Here is a 17083-nt window from a genome sequence, read left to right as displayed (position 1 = left end):
AACACAGCTGGACTCAAATGAAGGTGTAGAACCATCTCTGGGATGATCAGAAGAAATGGACAGCACCTAAGTTAAATATATGAGTGTCACAGCAAAGGGTCTGAATACTTATGACCATGTGATATTTCAGTTTTTCTTTTTTAATAAATCTGCAAAAATGTCAAAAATTCTGTGTTTTTCTGTCAATATGGGGTGCTGTGTGTACATTAATGAGGAAAAAAGTGAACTTAAAGGATTTTAGCATATGGCTGCAATATAACAAAGAGTGAAAAATTTAAGGGGGTCTGAATACTTTCCGTACCCACTGTACATTAATGTGAACTGTGCCACTCTGTATAATGAGTACTTTTACTATTGGTACTTTAAGTATATTAAGAGTTAATTAATTCATTAATAAGAGTACTTCTTCCACCACTGATTATGTTTTCAGAGCATACACACAGCCAGTTAGCATAATAACACTACTGAGCAGTCATTGCACACTACATCAGAAAGAAGGAAAACAGTTTTCAGGGCCTGTAGCTCCAGAAAAAACGTTTTGTTTATAATTAGGCAAATATATTTTATGTTTTAAAAATATATAAATAAATCCACAATTCAGTAACAGTTTAGGTATTGTATACTGTAAGTGCTGCAAGCAGTACAGTATTGGATCTCTGCAGATTCAGTACATGTAAAAATACAGTACTACAAAAGAGTAAAGACATTACAGTACATTGTAAAATCAACATCAACAAGTGATTCATTTGGCCTCAGTCACTTCTTTGTGCTGGGTCAGCCCAGAGGGCTCCATCCACCAATCTCCCTAATCTCAGCCCCCTTTGCTTCCTCCTCATACACCACCTTTTCCCCACACACACTCTTACTCCTCTGTCTGTCAGACTGTTCCCATCCACTGTTGGTTTCAACCTTCAGCTCACTTGTGCCACCTGTGCACTCTGTGTTCAGAGCTTATATTGGCTCCATCACATCAACAAGTGTCAACAATTTTGAGGTGTAGTGTGTAAACGATTCCAGATGTGCTGTAACTGTGTTTAACTGCTGTCACCTGTGTTTACCTGTATCACAAGTGAAAACTGCTTTATTGAGTATGTATGTAGAGTTTTGCAAAAAAGTTGAATCGGATATGAAAACTAAGGTTATGTTCAGAGAATGAGGCGTAGTGTTTCAGAAGAACTAACTTTGCTGCAGTGATGTAGAAGTGTACTCCAGGGGATGTCACTAATGTAATGTCACTGGTGGGTGTGGCATCAGACTTGAAACTTCCATCTAGAGAGGGCAGTTAAACACTGCTTTTCAGACTGAACCTAATAATAAAATGTTTTAATTATGTTGCAGAAATGCAGGGTTGCTTTACTTTGAATAAAATGTTAGAATTTTAGCAGAAGCAAAACTGAACAGAAACAAACTAATTGGAGTTAATGGTGCTGTTGTGGTAACTGTAATATCAGAATTTCTGGAAAAGGTAAATTCCCACTAAGCCAGATATTCTCAACTCTGTCTTTAATTAATTATAACTACATTTGGTCAGACTGACAGAGAATTTGATAACAGTGATGCTATCACAGATGGAAGAGAGGACAGAAACCATCCATTGTGAAGCCTAATCTAAAATCTTAATTGCTTCTGAAACAACTCATGGCTTGACTGACATAACAATTGTCACAGTAGACCATTGCATTCAGTTTCTCAAACTACTGGAACAGGGAATGAACTTAGAAAACAATATGGACAAGATGTAGATAAATTACATCATCTCTACAAATTATATGTTACTTCTTTTAGTGATTTCACTTATAACTACCCCAGTGTTTCAATCAAATGTAAAACAAAAAGATTGCACCAAAGGGTGGAAGCTCCTGCCTCTCCTAAACTGACAGGTCCTTTAATACAGGGATTAACAATACACAGTAGGCAGATCCAAGTTATTCTACTACAGATTGACAAAACAATACCAACTCAAGGTCAACTTGCAGTACAAGCTTTAGTCAAAGCTTCACATGGTCTTAATTGGTGAACAGAGTTTGCTCTGTTGTCATGGAGACAGATCTGTTGACATGCAAGCTTTGTAGCCATTATGATTTCATCCATCAAGTTATTTTTTCTGGTGCTATTAAAAATTTGACAGTTGTATTTCAGTCAGTAGGCTTTTTTTTCCACAGCAGATATTTTGACATGTCACAGTAGGAAAGACATGTAAACACAGGCATCATACCCATTCAGACTGAGGGGGCACATACCCCCTTAAATGTATATATCAGATGGTTATAGTAATTATTAAATTCTACACTGCTCAAAAAAAAAAAAAAGGGAACACTTGATCATCACAGTATAACACCAAGTCAGTTAAACTTCAGAGATATTGATCTGTGATTGGGACTCTGTTTCACCTGTTTTGGTAAAAATGAAAGTGACAACAGGTGCAATGCAGAGGCAAAAGCAAGACAACCCCCAAAAGGGAATAGGTTTGCATGTGGTCGCCACAGACACACCCAGGAGCATGGAGGAGATACTAGGACACCAGCCGTTACACCAGGGGAGCTGGACAGGGCTATTGAATGGCAACGACCCAGTAGCAGGACCAGTATCTGCTCCTTTGTGCAAGGAGCAACAGGAGGAGCACAGTGAGAACCCTACAATATGACCTCGGGCATGAGGTCTTGATTTCCTCTAGTATGATCTGTGCTCACGTCTGGGGAGGTATATCCTTGGAGGGCCACACAGACCTCCGTGTCACAGTCAACGGTACCCTGACTGCTGTGAGGTACCAGGATAAAATTCTCAGAGCGATTGTCAGATCTTACACTGGTGCAGGGGGCCCCGGGTTCCTCCTGGTGTTGCACAATGCCAGACCTCATGTGGCCAGAGCATGCAGGCATTCCCTGGATGACAAAGGCACTGACACCACTGATTGGCCCTCATGTTCCCCTGACCTAAATCGGTGCATCCGATGCCACCAGGTACCATCACAGATTGTCCAGGAGCTCACTGATGTCCCCATCCAGGTCTGGGAGGAGATCCCCCAGGACACCATCTGCTGACTGATCAGGAGCTTCAGCCATTTGACGTTTTGACTGAAGCAGCTCAGTCTTAAGTTGGCACTAGAGGATAAGTCAGGGTCGCACCATATTCCTCAGGATTAATTGTCTAAGAACCATGAATGCCTTGTACAAAATTATTGGGCTGATCCATAAGCACATTTCTCTCGATAAATGAAAACATTGACCTAGTGATGGCATTAAGTCAGGGGATCACCAAAGTAATTAGGACACACTACCTAGGTACCGTGTATATCTGTACCTCATGGCAGTCTATTCAATAGTTCAGTCTGGAGCCACCATCATGGCTAAAACTATAGACTGGGGCACTGATGTGTAGGTCTAGCTGCAGCCCTCCTGTGGGTTAGCACTGTTGCTACTGTGACAAGCTGCTGAGGCCTGAATCATTTGTATAATGTTCCTTGATGATATGTGAACACACCATCAGGCAGGACCTTCCTTCTTCCCCATTGTGCCTCAAATCTACTACTCGAGTTTCTCCCAAGAGACTTGAAGAAATTCAATTACTAGCAACCAAACAGACCAAATAAAACACGACACTGGAGCAGAATGGGCTTCTACTGTGAGATGAAATTGAATGAACCAAACTATTGCTCTCTCCTACGGAAGCTATTATAGATAACAAGCATGAGGCTTAATGGGCTGTAGTGCTAGGAGGCATTCTCAGTCACCCTGTTGCTTCCCAAAGCAGCCAGTCATCAGAGAATAGTTATGCATTTCAATTCAGACAGACCTTCACGGCTCACGGCACAACCATTCAAGCTCTGAGGCAATGATAGTCTGAGAGTTCCAGACTGTGGGTGTGAAAAAACACTGAATATTTCGTTTTGTGTTTTTCCTGAGCTCTTTGGATGGAAGAGTCTGTTTTTGCTGAAGCACTTGGTGGCCACATGCCTTTTACTGCAGGTGCAACCATGCTGGAATAGCTCATACATTTACTTACTAAGATCGTAAAATTAGGCATCTATGGATTGTCAGTATATAAAGCCCTACTTTTATCAACATTGACTTTGCACGTGCCTGGAACTCAACAGTATTTATTTACTCCACAACATTCACACATTTGAAATGAAATCTGGTGAAAATTTTGTAACATCTGGATTCTGTGGTACAAAACAAACCAATCTACTTTGTGTCTAATTGATTTTCTGCCTTAAAAATTTTTTTTAACTAATCCCGCAGTGTTACATCATCGGTTTGGTTGATATCAAAGCACAAAAAGTTATTCTTCTGTACTTTGATATCAAAGTCTCAGTACAATTTATAGTTCAAAATATTTACAAGTGAAGTTACAAGTATTCTTTGACCTAAGTGGCCAAACCTAACTCGAACATGATTTATACATTTCTGTCTGAACCTGATGGCTCTTGTCTGGTTCAGTACAAGTATCCACCCTCTATTAGGACTTAGTGCTATATTACAGCACTACCTTTTTCATTTCTATTTTAATTTGTGTCTCTTTGTGTGTGCTCTTTAGGATCTATCTTCCCATCTTATAAGCCCTCTGAAACCATCTTTAAAATAACCTTCTGGCTGGGTTATCTCAACAGCTGCATTAATCCTATTATCTACTCATGCTTCAGTCGGGAATTCAAGAAGGCCTTCCATAATGTGCTCCGCGGTCGCTGCCTGAGAACCGCTAAACCGCAAGGACACATCACCCCCCATTCCACCAGTCTGGGACCCACATCTGATCCCTCAACCCAGAATTGTGTCACTGTTTCCTCATGGTGTTGCTACAGGGCGCTGTCCTCATCATCTGTCAATGGTACGGATCAGTCTCAAGCTACACAAATCCAGAATAAGAATCTGCTGAAGACATGGTGTTTCTCAGCAAGTCAAACTCCAGTACCACAGAACCCCTCCAGTCAAGGATCAAACAAGGTCTTACGTCTATCTCTTGGTGTTAAGGGAGATGCTGTTTGATGGGTATGCTGAGGCAACATGGCATCTGATCTTGCATCTCTGTCTTGGTTTTACCTTGGGGAAACACTGAACAACTTTCACATGTATAGTTATATTCCTCAGAGGCATCAGAGTGACAGGACCAACTCGCCTCCAGAGCAGGCAGGAGAAAACTCTGTTACCTTAAGGCCTTATGCCAGTTTAAACACCTGTGTCAAAATAAGTAAGACTAGGGAAAATGAATAATTAATATTTTGTCTTCACTCATCAGCCACCACTACTAAGCTACTCTTAAAACATCAAAATATCCAAGAGGAGCTGCTCATTGACCAGCAAGCTGAAGGCTGTTGACAGCATGAACGCACAGCAATAGAGGTTCTGCTTTTTGAAAGCATGGACAGTTAGTAGGCATAATTATCTGTGTTTGGTTTGGCAGGGAAAATAAAAGGTAATATAAATCTTATTGAACAGCTATTGTAAAAGGACACCACAGACATGATCTCTTAAAACTTTAGTGGTGTTTCAGCAGACTGCACAAAAGCATTTAAGTGTGCAATACTCACACCAGAATAATCCGCATTCACGACATCTCAGCAAGTAGAACCTGGTGTGGGACTATGTTAAAATGACAGACATCTTACACTACTGTACAGTCTGACAAAAGTTCCACACCTGTGATGTATTCAATGTCAAAAATGTGATAAATCAGAAGAACTCTAAAGCAAGCTGACAGCCCTTATATGTTATTGCCTTATAAAGTTATATGTAATTGCCTGCTAACACATCCAGCAGACACAAAGCTACTGCATCAAAGTCCAATAGTCACTCTCCTTTTAGCTCTGTTTTGGTCTCTACCAACTCCTGAAAATAATATTTGGCTCATGAGCAGATGTTCTACCTTCTCCAGATTGTCGCTAAGTTTGTCTGCCTGTCAGGTATAGTAGCATACAGTCAATGAATCAGTGCTATAAAACAAAAACAATGAGCTGACAGAGACTAACAACTAGAGGTAAAAGAACGCACTCAATGAGTGCTTTTACATTTTTGAAGGATCCTGTTTTAGCATTTGTGCATAAAAACATCATATCCCATATCAGAAAGAATAAGCTCTTATCCCAGTTTTGAGAAACCTGAAAATGCTAAGCAGAGTGCTTCAAAATAATCTGGGATACTGTTGTATGTATACAACTTATCTAAGTCTCTGAATGTTCCAAACTATCTGCACAGGCACTGCTACAGCACACACGTGACTTCAGATAAACACAAACGATGTTGGCAGCAACAGCATCTCATGGCTGGAGCGACGGAGGTAGTGTTAAGATACATGCCAACAATAATTACAAACAAATTGTTTTACCAAATAGAAAAACAAATAGTTTTACCAAAAATGTCCTAATTATAATATAAGCTGTTCATATTGATGGATATAGAAGATGACACATCAGTAACCAGGTTACTAGTTTTTATCATGTATACAGGGGTATGCATAACCAGGTTTCTCTGTTCCATGTAAATACCATATGCCAAATATGATCAAAACCGGGATACTCCTACATTAAACCGGGATACCATGTCCATGTAAATGCAATCAGTTTGATTCTGATTCTTGATGTCACTAGAACTGAGGCTTAATTCAAACCCAAGTCTCAATTTAATGAATAAAGAGGATGCATAGTTTTCAGGTTTGTACACCACTGAAATCAGAATCAGCGATATGAACCCTAACTGCCAGAAATATAAATTGTTTGATTTTCAAGTTTAATTTTAAACTGCCATCATTCGGAAGCATCTTAGCTTTGGTTTTTTTGGCTACATAAAAATAATGACATGGAAGTGACCTTCACTGACCAATATCCCTGGTTAAATTTTTTAATTTCAGTGCTGCATATCCCCAGCAGTGCAGGACAACCTCTCTGCTGCATCATTTGTATGAAGGAAAGCCATTGTTATCCACAATGCTGTACAGGCACAGGGTCTTTGAAATTAAGTTATTTATTCACTTGACCAGAGTTGGCCCATTTTCTAAAGTCTGGTGGTTGCCCAGCTCATTTGCTTATGCTTAAGTTCAGTTCTTCACTTTGCTAAAGTGTGTCTCTCAAAGCTAATTATTATGCTATTAAATCCAAACAGTGCCCTAATGCTTGCCTTTTTTGAAGATGAACTAGGTAGTTCAAGTGTGTGCACATTGTATACATCCCCAGGTACTGCACATTGCTCTTGTGGTTAAACTACACCTTTTCTGCCCCATTAACATATCATTACCAGCTTACAAAATGGATTTTTGAGATTCAAATTGATTCAGAGTCATGCAGGGCAAGAAACTATTCTTATGTGCCACTGTGGGATTAGTGGGTTCCTCTGCATTATGCTGTACTTGCTCATTTGAATTGTTGGCAGTGTTTTAATTAAAAAAAAAAAAAAAAAAAAGTCAATTATTGGAGCTTTAAATCTTACTCATTTTAGTATTAAGGCTGGAGATTGATTTCCATTTGTTGCCTGTGGTTGAAGAACATTACTGCGGGGTTGTTATTCAGTTAATCAAATACATTTTGTGATGTGCAGGAGGCCACAATATAAAAGGTGACATTGTGAAAAGATATGGAAATGTGAAAGGACACTGAACTTTTGTGATAGAAAGGTACAAAAATATTACTGTAACCTTTTATATATAAAAAAAAGAAAGATTGCCATAACATATGCCAACAAAGAATCTGCTTTCAGCAAAGAGGAACATTAATATTGGCCAGAAGCTTCAATGAATTAACATCTCTCTGACCAGTCGCAGCAAAAACAGAAAGCTTTTCACAAGGTATTTTTCATTGCAGGCTGATTGCACTGGTTTGTATTATATTCTATGCATGTCTGCTGTTCTAACCCACATTGTGTCTTTATTGAAATTAGGTTTTTTAACAAAATAAAGTTGCCCATATCACACAAACTGCATGTCAAAATAATGCACACTTCATTAAATAACATGTCATGAGCATTGGTTAATAGCTTTAAACGCATGCTTTGAGTGTCTTATCTTTTTCTAGGAGCTGTCACATCATTCTTCTCAGCTATTAATCCTTTGCTTCCCCTGTGTTACAAACCAAGTGGTTTTTCTCTGCGGTGCTTAGGTTAAAGGGATTTTAAGACCCTACAGACAACAGTGATGAACACCTGAGAATGCTTATCTCTATAAAGCAGGATGTTGAGAGAATTTCTGGAAGACAAATAACGTGTCATTTCCCAGTCACCTCAGGTTAGGGCACGATATGAAGAGTTTTCTTCACTGTGTGGGATTTGTACTTTAACAGTGGTGTTTCTCTATGTACAGCGCCTACAGTTATGGGGGATAGTGCTTGTTTAAATTCTGTAAACTCTCACTTCACACTAATATCACTAAACTGACTCAAATAAATAAAGATGCAGCCAAGAACCCAATGTTACACAACATTAGGCAACAAGTGGTCTGAGGTGATGTGTTGACCTTTCATTTGAGAGGTATGACTGAATAGGGGGAAATGATATGACATTTCACATTTGAACTTGTATCATTTCTTTATATATTCCCTTAAATCTTTATGTTTCACTCTGAAAATATAAACACAGAACATTCCCAGTGGTAGACTGACGCTCAGAGAGAGAGACTCACCAAACCATTGCTCGCTTTCTGTGTGTGCGCACATCCACAAGCAAGTCAGTTTCATTGCATGTGCATTCTGGATTGGGGTTTGTTTTTTTTATGTACGTGGGAAGAGCAGTTAGGTGTCTGCGTCTGCTTCCATCAGTGCTGATATTTATGGAAATAAATGCATCAAATTCCAATTAAACACGCAGCTCTCATTTACAAAAGGCGGCGCAGGATTCAAAGTGTTGTAGCAGCTGTTGTATTACAGCAAACACTGTTGTGATAAATAGGTCCAGGCCCCCATTACTGCAAAGACAAGCCTCTATTGTTTAACCTTATCAGCTGACTTAGCAAAGTTATGTTTCATTACAAGTGGCAATCACAAGTAATCGTGATGTAGGGCAGTGTGTAATGCAGATGAGAAGAACTGTAACCTCATGAGGAAGTAACAGAGGCCTCATAATTTGCAATGAGAAAAACACAGTTATGCATCAAACTGGATAACTTCTGAAAATCTTATTTTACAGTTGTTCTAGGCGATTGAGCATAAATTTAAAATTTTATGGACACTCGAGTGTTAGTATTTCACTGTAATGATGGATTTTAAAAGTATATTATGTGGATAATTTGCAGAAAGGTTATGTGACTACACCTAAACCACCCAGTGCATCATCATAATGCAAAACTGTGGCCTTTAATCTAAGGCAGTTGTTTTATCATGTAGTTCCTGAATTCTGAACACAAAATGTGAGAAAACTGAAATAAATAAGGTGCTGGGAAATCTTTAAGTAAGTAATACAACTTTGCCTCAAACCTTTATTACCAAGTTTAAAACACAAGGAATTTGACTCCACTCCACAGTGGCCCCAAATAAAATATCAAAAAGAAAAACAAGTGATAAATATATACACACAATGTAAAGAAAGAGCTTATAGGTGTGTACAGTGGTTATATTTACAGGTATTACACTGAGGGTTGTTGTTCTCTTATACAGTCTGTGTTCATCAGAGTGATGGCACAGGAGAAGAAACTGTCCTTGTGTCTGGTTGTCTTGGCGTACAGTGACCTGTAGCACCATCCAGATGGGAGGAGTTCAAACAATTTGTGTCCAGGATGTGAGGGAGGGGTCTGCTGAAATCTTCTCTGCCCTCATTTTGACCCATGAGGTGTACAGGTCCTCCACGGAGGGCAGGCTGGCACCGATGATTCGTTCTGCAGTCCTGACTGTTCGCTGGAGTCTGATCCTGTCCTGTTTGGTTGCCGAACCAAACCAGATAGTGGCAAATGAGCAGAGATCAGGCTCAGTGATTCTCCTGTAGAACTGTATCAGCAGCTCTTGAAGCAGGTTGACCTTCCTGAGCTGGCGCAGGAAGTACATCCTCTGCTGTGCCTTCTTGGTGATGGTGCCGATGTTGGACAACCACTTCAGGTCCTGGGAGGTAGTGGAGCCCAGGAACTTGAAGGATTCCACTGCTGATACAGTGCAGCTGAGTACTGGGGGGGATTCACTGAAGTCCACCGTCATCTTCACTGTGTTGAAATGATCTGGTACAATAAACCTATCTGCATTTCCATTCTCATCTGCAACACAAAGCATTTATTTTATCCCTATGATTCCACCCTCTAGGACCAGTTTTTGCAGTTCTTGAACAACCCACGGGCAGGAACGGTGCTGTGTACGGGGCCCAGCCACTGTACACAGCACTGTGGGTCAAAAAATATTCCCAAGCCCTATGCTCATCAGCCTTGTGAAGCCACTTTAGGATGTTTAAAAGCCAAAGGCAGAGGTATGATCACATGATCCTCTTTAACCCTTGTGTTCTGTTAAGGATCATAAAGTCACATCATTTATTTCCCAAAATGTGAATATACAGTGAGGAACAGAAGTATTTGAACACCCTGCGATTTTGCAAGTTCTCCCACTTAGAAATCATGGAGGGGTCTGAAATTCACATTGTAGGTGCATTCCCACTCTGAGAGACAGAATAAAAAAAAAAAAAATTCAGGAAATCACATTGTAGGTGTATGAAAATATACACATTGGTGATGAAATCAAGTGATTTTATTGCTGAAGCTCAAGAAAATAGTTTGTTCCATTTGTATCACTTCTATGCAACTTAAAGCTTTTTCTGGCATTTGGAGACATTAAAGTTCACGGTGTGTGTCCGTGAACTTCAAATAACATTTGAATGTTGCTGTATGAAAATTAATTAGAAAAGACCTAAAGCCTCCACCTCCATGGAAGATGCATTCAGTGCTCATGGCAAATAAGATTTGTTTCAATAACATTCAGCTCCCAGTTTGTACATCAAGTTCTCTTTCTTGGTTTATGAATACAGATTTCAACTATTCAGATAAACATAAAACCTTATTTCTGCCTCAAATTTTGCGGTTGTCAAATTTTTAATAATATTTTACACTGACAGAGTAGGTCTTCAGATTGTTCAGAAACAAAGTGATGGCTCTATCATAAAAAATAATGCTGGGTAAAATGTGTTATAGTACTGTAGCCACAGTTTGACTTCAGGTGGCAAACAAGCACAAACCATGTTTCGGCTGATTTCTGAAAGCCAGACTGAGCTTGAAAAGGTCAGTACACTTGTCCAAAGGTCAGTAATCCTATCTCCTCTTATACTGTACTAACACATAGGACAGCTTCAGTGTTCGGGTTAAATAAACACTGTGCCGTTCTGTGGCAGGTTTTCATATAAAGTTCATGTCAACCTTGACAATACATGAAAATAATTAGTACTTCAAGCAGAACTTTTCAAGCCTCTAAAAAAAATCTTCAGCAAAACTGTCTCATACAATATAAAAGTGTATGGATGGGTGTAAAGCACGAAATGAGATGCTTGATACATATTGTAAAGCAGGACTACGCTCGTTTTGCAACCTTTCATCTTTATGGTGTAGGTAGGTACTGTAGGACTCGGTTACAGACACACAGGTTCACAAGCAGTTGTGTTAAGAGGATAACTTTATGTACAGACATACTTACAGATCAGGCAGGGAAGAACAGAAGGTGAAGTCTGGGAACATGCAGTGTTCCCAGACAGGTGAGCAGTCCATATCTAGGCAAAAGGGGAACAAACAAAACAAAAAACCCAAGTAATAGATCCAAAACAGGTAGGTTATAAACACACAGTACACACAGGTGAGCATGGCAGTGCCAGGAAAAACTGATAGTACTGAGGGGATAATGAGGAATAGGTGTGCAGGTGGGCAGGATGGAGTCAGGTGATGAGAAACAGGGTCTGAGGTCTGAGGACATCTGGAGGCAGAATGGGGAATGACAGTTCATGAAAATGAAACAATAGCACTTACCTTTCCTCATAAACCCAAAATGAATGTAAATCATTAGGAGATATGGTTGGTGATGAAGAAAATCCCATGTTCAGAAGAGAAGCTCAAAAAGTCACAATTGTAAATTACATTGTCCTGTGTTGATTCTGGCCAGAGAGCACGAAAGGTTCATACAATATCGCATATTCAAATCATACAAAAAGAAAGAAAAGCTCCAAACTGATAGATCTTACACCCATATGTATCAAAAGAGAGGACTTTTGGAGGCTTCACGTTAAAGCCAGCTTCCTCATACACACATTGAACTGGAAACATAAAGAGCTACACACAGCATCTCTGAATTCCCCCCATGGCTGGTCAGGGGACATCAATCTGTCACAAGCTATATCTTTTTTAAGGTCTGCTTTGAAACCTGAGTGTTCTGTGTGCCAGTTTTCTCTTTCAGTATCAAGGCAGGTGAAATTGAGACTTTAAATTGTCCAGGGTTGTGAATGTTAGTGTGAATGACTGACTACAAATGTCAGCCAAGTGTTAGAGTTAGAGAAATCACAACAGCAAAATATGTGTGTATAAAATATGCTTAAATGCCATTCACATGATGGTCAGATGACAGAAACAATAAGCCTAACATCTACCCTGTCAAGTTTCACTGTTGTGGATCCTCTTTAAGAAACACTACCCATGGGACATAGCACACACAGGAAAGGTCATGATATTATATATTTAATCATTTCCTGCATGACCTCTCCTAATGAAAACACTAAAGCCTAGCCTTTAGCAATTTTGTTTTTAAAAAACCAGCTAGGATTAAACCTGAAGAGAAAGTCTCCACTGAATGAGAAAAAAAAATATGCATTTGTTCACAGTATTTTTTAGTCATCTCTTCTCACATTGTTTAATGTGTCTCTAAGGAAAGGAAAATGCTTTTATGTTGAACATTCATTCATCACATATTAGATTTTCAATTTAATGCACTGTGGGAACAAGACTGGCAGTTGCTCACCAACTATTTAAATTATTTTTAAATTATTTAAAAAAATTTCCTAACTCACAGTGGATATTATTCTAACTGAATAATATATTTTATTATTTTGGCTGTGAATAATTTACAGTAAGAACAGTACAAGATGTACCACAGACCATTTAACTGTTGAAATAAATTTTCATTACCACCTGCAAAAAAAAAAAGAAATCCCATGTGACAATGGACAGAAGAAGCTAAGAGCAGTGAGTTATCAGGATGACAGCGCTGCCATCTAGTGTAGAAACATGTAATGCTGCCACCTGGTTGTAATTTACTGCTAGTAGTAAATCACAACTGGTAACAAAGACATTCACATGGTGTTAGTACCCTGCATTTTTTGAGACAGGCATATATTTCCTTCAAGACATGAACAGAATTTAGACTGTTTCAGTTCAGTGTAAAAATAAAGGCCTCAATATGCTTCAGACGAAGTGCTTAGTCCTTCGAGTAACAGTATCTAAAATCACCTCTGACTGCAAAATGCATTACACAGTAACTGGCCAGGTGTGAAATACAGACAGGTTTCACACTTCTCTCTCAAGGTTTTTCATTTTTCACTCAGGTCTTTTTTTTTTTTTTACTCTTCAGATGAGTATGACATCGAGAATACCTTCAAAAAGACAGCTCCAGATTAGGTCTGAATATTTTTAAACTAAAAAAAAAGCTTTTCTGACACTGTGGGACACACAGTATCCATCCATTATCTATACCACAGGGGGACTGGAGCCAATCCCAGCTGACATTGGCCAAGAGACGGGGTCCACTCTGGACAGGTTGCCAGTCTATCACAGGGCTGACATGTAGACAAACAACCACACACACACACACACTACTAGAGGCAGTTTAGAGTCACCAATCAACCTAAGCTGTATGTCTTTGGACTGTGGGAAGAAGCCAGAATGCCTGGCATGCAGGCACAGGGAGAACATGGAAACTCCACACAGAAAGACCACAGGTTGGCAGGGACTCGAACCCAGAACCTTCTTGCTGTGAGGCGCTGATCACTGGTCCACCATGCTGCCGGGACACACAGTAATGGCTATGAAATGTTTGTCTGTATCCATATGATGTTTATTTACACCAAAGGAAAAATTGCAGTTTTTTATTTTTATATACAATGACATACATTGTCATATTTTGTATCTTAAAAACTTTATGTCCAATACAAGTTTGTGGACTTGAGACCAAAAGAAAAATACATTTATCTTACTAATAATATTTTGTACAGCTAAAGTTTGTTATGGCTTATTGTATGTATCAGTGCCCACTGTCTTCCAGAAATCTCTAAACACACAAGAACTATTTCATCACATTTAGAAGACATATTCCTTTATTGTGATGAATGTGGCCAGTGGTACTACATTTCTCTCAGTGTGTCAAACTAGCAAAGTAGTTTAAATGGAGCAGTGTCTCTGAGCATCGTCTTTCCTACACAATCATTTTTCATAAATTGCTGAGAGTCGATGCTATTAGTAGTTAAATACTCTGGCCATGGTCACTGCAATTAAGTAAAATGTCACCCAATGCAGCATTACAACTCATATATATTTTAGTGGTTTAGGGATGGCAGCAGAGTTGTATAACCCGGTGGGATAACATAGTACATTTAAGTTACACTTGAAACTTGTTAAAACAAAAAGAATTGTGCCTTATTATGGGCATAATAGTGACCTCGTTTCACACAAAACAAACATTATAAAACTAAGGATGTTTTCTGGTTTGGGAACAGGGATACTGCCAAATGATGTATTCTCTGTGTAGAAGCAGGATTTCCTTATCCTTGTCTTTCCAAAAAGAACAGTAACTGTGTTTTTTTCTAGTGATGCTTAATAATTGAATGTTTATATTTCTTAGGCTTCCAGTTCAGGGTTGGAGGCTGTAAAAGAAGTGAATGTTGGCCTTCTTTTTGTTACAGAGGAAGATGGACACAAGCAACACTTGCTGTTGCAAGTGACTGTTGATGTTGCTGTCATTCAAGAAGAGCACCTGCATGAGCTAACTTTTATACCACCCAGATAGAGACTACCCCAAAAGACCTGAAACACACACCAAACGTTTTTATGGCCATTTGTGGTGCCAGTTATTTGGCTACACACATAAGCTGTAAGGTTTTACAGTTGGCTGTTTTATGTAAAATGTAAACGTCAATGTAAAATAAGTGGAACTTACCATAATTCATTCATTCATAATTCAAGTTTGAGATTTCTGGTGGAAAGTCTACTGTCAGTTTTAAATTAAAATAAAAAGCCATTTTGAATATTCATTGATTTTTTGGGTGGTACTGTTAGTAAATACAAATGTTACCTGCACGGGCAAATTATGCATGTTAAAGTTTTGAGTAAACAATGCTGCAAGTAAGAGGAACCTTTTCTAAAAACCTGGCTGCCTTCAGAAAGTAAGTTCATTAAAACAAGATATGAGTTTGAGCTTACCTTTACCTTCTATCTGTTCAGCTGAAAAAACAAGTAAATTCTGCAAGATGCTTGTTGAAATAACTTTTATTTTATGCTTCTATAACTGATAGCAGTAGTCAGTTTGTTGTGACATTTTTTGTTGTCTAGCATTTAGATTTGTACAACTAAAAATGTCCTGCTGGTAATACTAAAATACTTGTTGATTAAATTTAAAATATAAAGTTGGTGGAACTATCTTTTCCGCTTCACTGTGTCATCTCAACTTATTATTCTAAGTTAGACAAATGTACAAACAATTTAAGATTCCCAGCTTGCTTAGGCAGTCAGCTTAGAAATTATTTTAAGCTGAACTAGCTTGTTGAGTTTTACAGTGCAAGTTGACAATGGGATTTTCAGTCACCAGTGAAAATGAGTTCAGCTTGGGAGGCTGAGGTGCATGTTACGTGTACTACAAGGCCTGTGAACTATACTGCATTACTGTCCAAACATAATCGGCCCACACCAAGCATCAACTGTGTCTCTGTGTTTTTCTTTTATAGTCTCTAAATTTCATGACTTACAGAATGCGTCTAACATATAAGTCATAAACCAAAGACGGAGATTTGATTCCTTGTTTTTTAATTCTTTGAAGTCCTTTTTTTTCATTGTATTGTTTTTTACATCACCATCTATGGGCTTTGACACTTTTCCATAATAAGCAAGCATCCCAGAAACCCCCCAACCACCAAGACAAATACCATCACACAGTTTCAATTTCACAAAGAAGAAAGGCTTACAGAGGGAGATGAATGGGTTCAGGGGGGCAAGAAGGTGTTCAACAGCATCAACAATAGAGGGAAGCTCCTCTTATTCTGCAGCACATTGTACATACTTATCACTCATATATCATTAGCATAATATGGCATACAAGAAGCATCCAAGCTGACAGAGCATGAAAGGAGTATACCGGTAAGTGTGTGGTTTACTGTGAGTAAATCAAGGAGGCATGGGACACAGTGAGGACGGCAGCGCTGACAGTTGTTTTTTTAACAGCCAAGTCAATTCCCGAGGCGCGGGTGCTGCATCACAGCAACGACTGGTTGCTATTTAATGTGAGTGAGTATGTTTCTACTGCAGTCTGTACTGTGCTTTCAACTCTAATCTATTCTTTTTAAGCAACAGAGGATTTTGGGTTCTGTGCAACTCAGCATAGGATTATGTAAAAATGGTGCAGCACTGTCACAGAATAATTATAAAACCACGCGTATGTGTGAGTGTGTGTGTGTGTGTGCACGAGCACAAAGCTGCACTCATACCACCAGGTCAGGACAGGTTGCTAATGGCAACCTCGAACCTGACAAGCGTTGCCATGACAAACACAAAGCAGAACCCCAAAAGAATAGGGGGGTCTGTCACCACAGCAACAGCCAGAAACAAAGAAGGAGCCAGGGACAGATGGAAAGAAAGGGGTGAACAAAAGGCAGAGAAATACAAACTGAGAGCAAGGAGTAACATGGAAAAAAACAAAAATACAAGAAGCAAGCTTTCACTCTCAGAACTATGCTTGCTGCCAAATTGTATTAGTCATTCAGGACAGACTTTACCTTCTATAGAAGGGTGGAAGACTAGAAAAGTGGGGTTGAAAGCACAAATAGAGAAGTGGTGTGAGGTTGTGTTTCGCCGTTATCTATGTGTAAATTAGGGACCAGCTGCATAGAGACAGACTTGAATCTAAGATTTTTAGTTTACATGTACATACACTGTGTTGTGGGAAGGGCTGTAGCTA

General features: G+C 39.1%; 1 protein-coding gene across 1 annotated transcript in view; it reads left to right on the top strand.

Moving 5' to 3' along the window:
- adra1ab (adrenoceptor alpha 1Ab) overlaps nt 1-7833 on the top strand; it is a gene marked incomplete at its 5' end in the record, with an annotated part of 10216 nt that extends 2383 nt beyond the window's left edge. Inside the window, one exon of the mRNA XM_020600999.1 lies at nt 4537-7833. Coding sequence (XP_020456655.1) covers nt 4537-4985 — 449 coding nt within the window. The remainder of the gene's footprint in view (nt 1-4536) is intronic.
- Between the last annotated feature and the right edge of the window lie 9250 nt (nt 7834-17083).

The sequence above is a fragment of the Monopterus albus genome, unplaced genomic scaffold (assembly GCF_001952655.1).
Source record: "Monopterus albus unplaced genomic scaffold, M_albus_1.0 scaffold50.1, whole genome shotgun sequence".
Taxonomy (NCBI): Eukaryota; Metazoa; Chordata; class Actinopteri; order Synbranchiformes; family Synbranchidae; genus Monopterus; species Monopterus albus.
The sequence above is the reverse complement of the archived record's forward strand: the minus strand, read 5'-3'. Positions and strand labels throughout refer to the sequence as shown.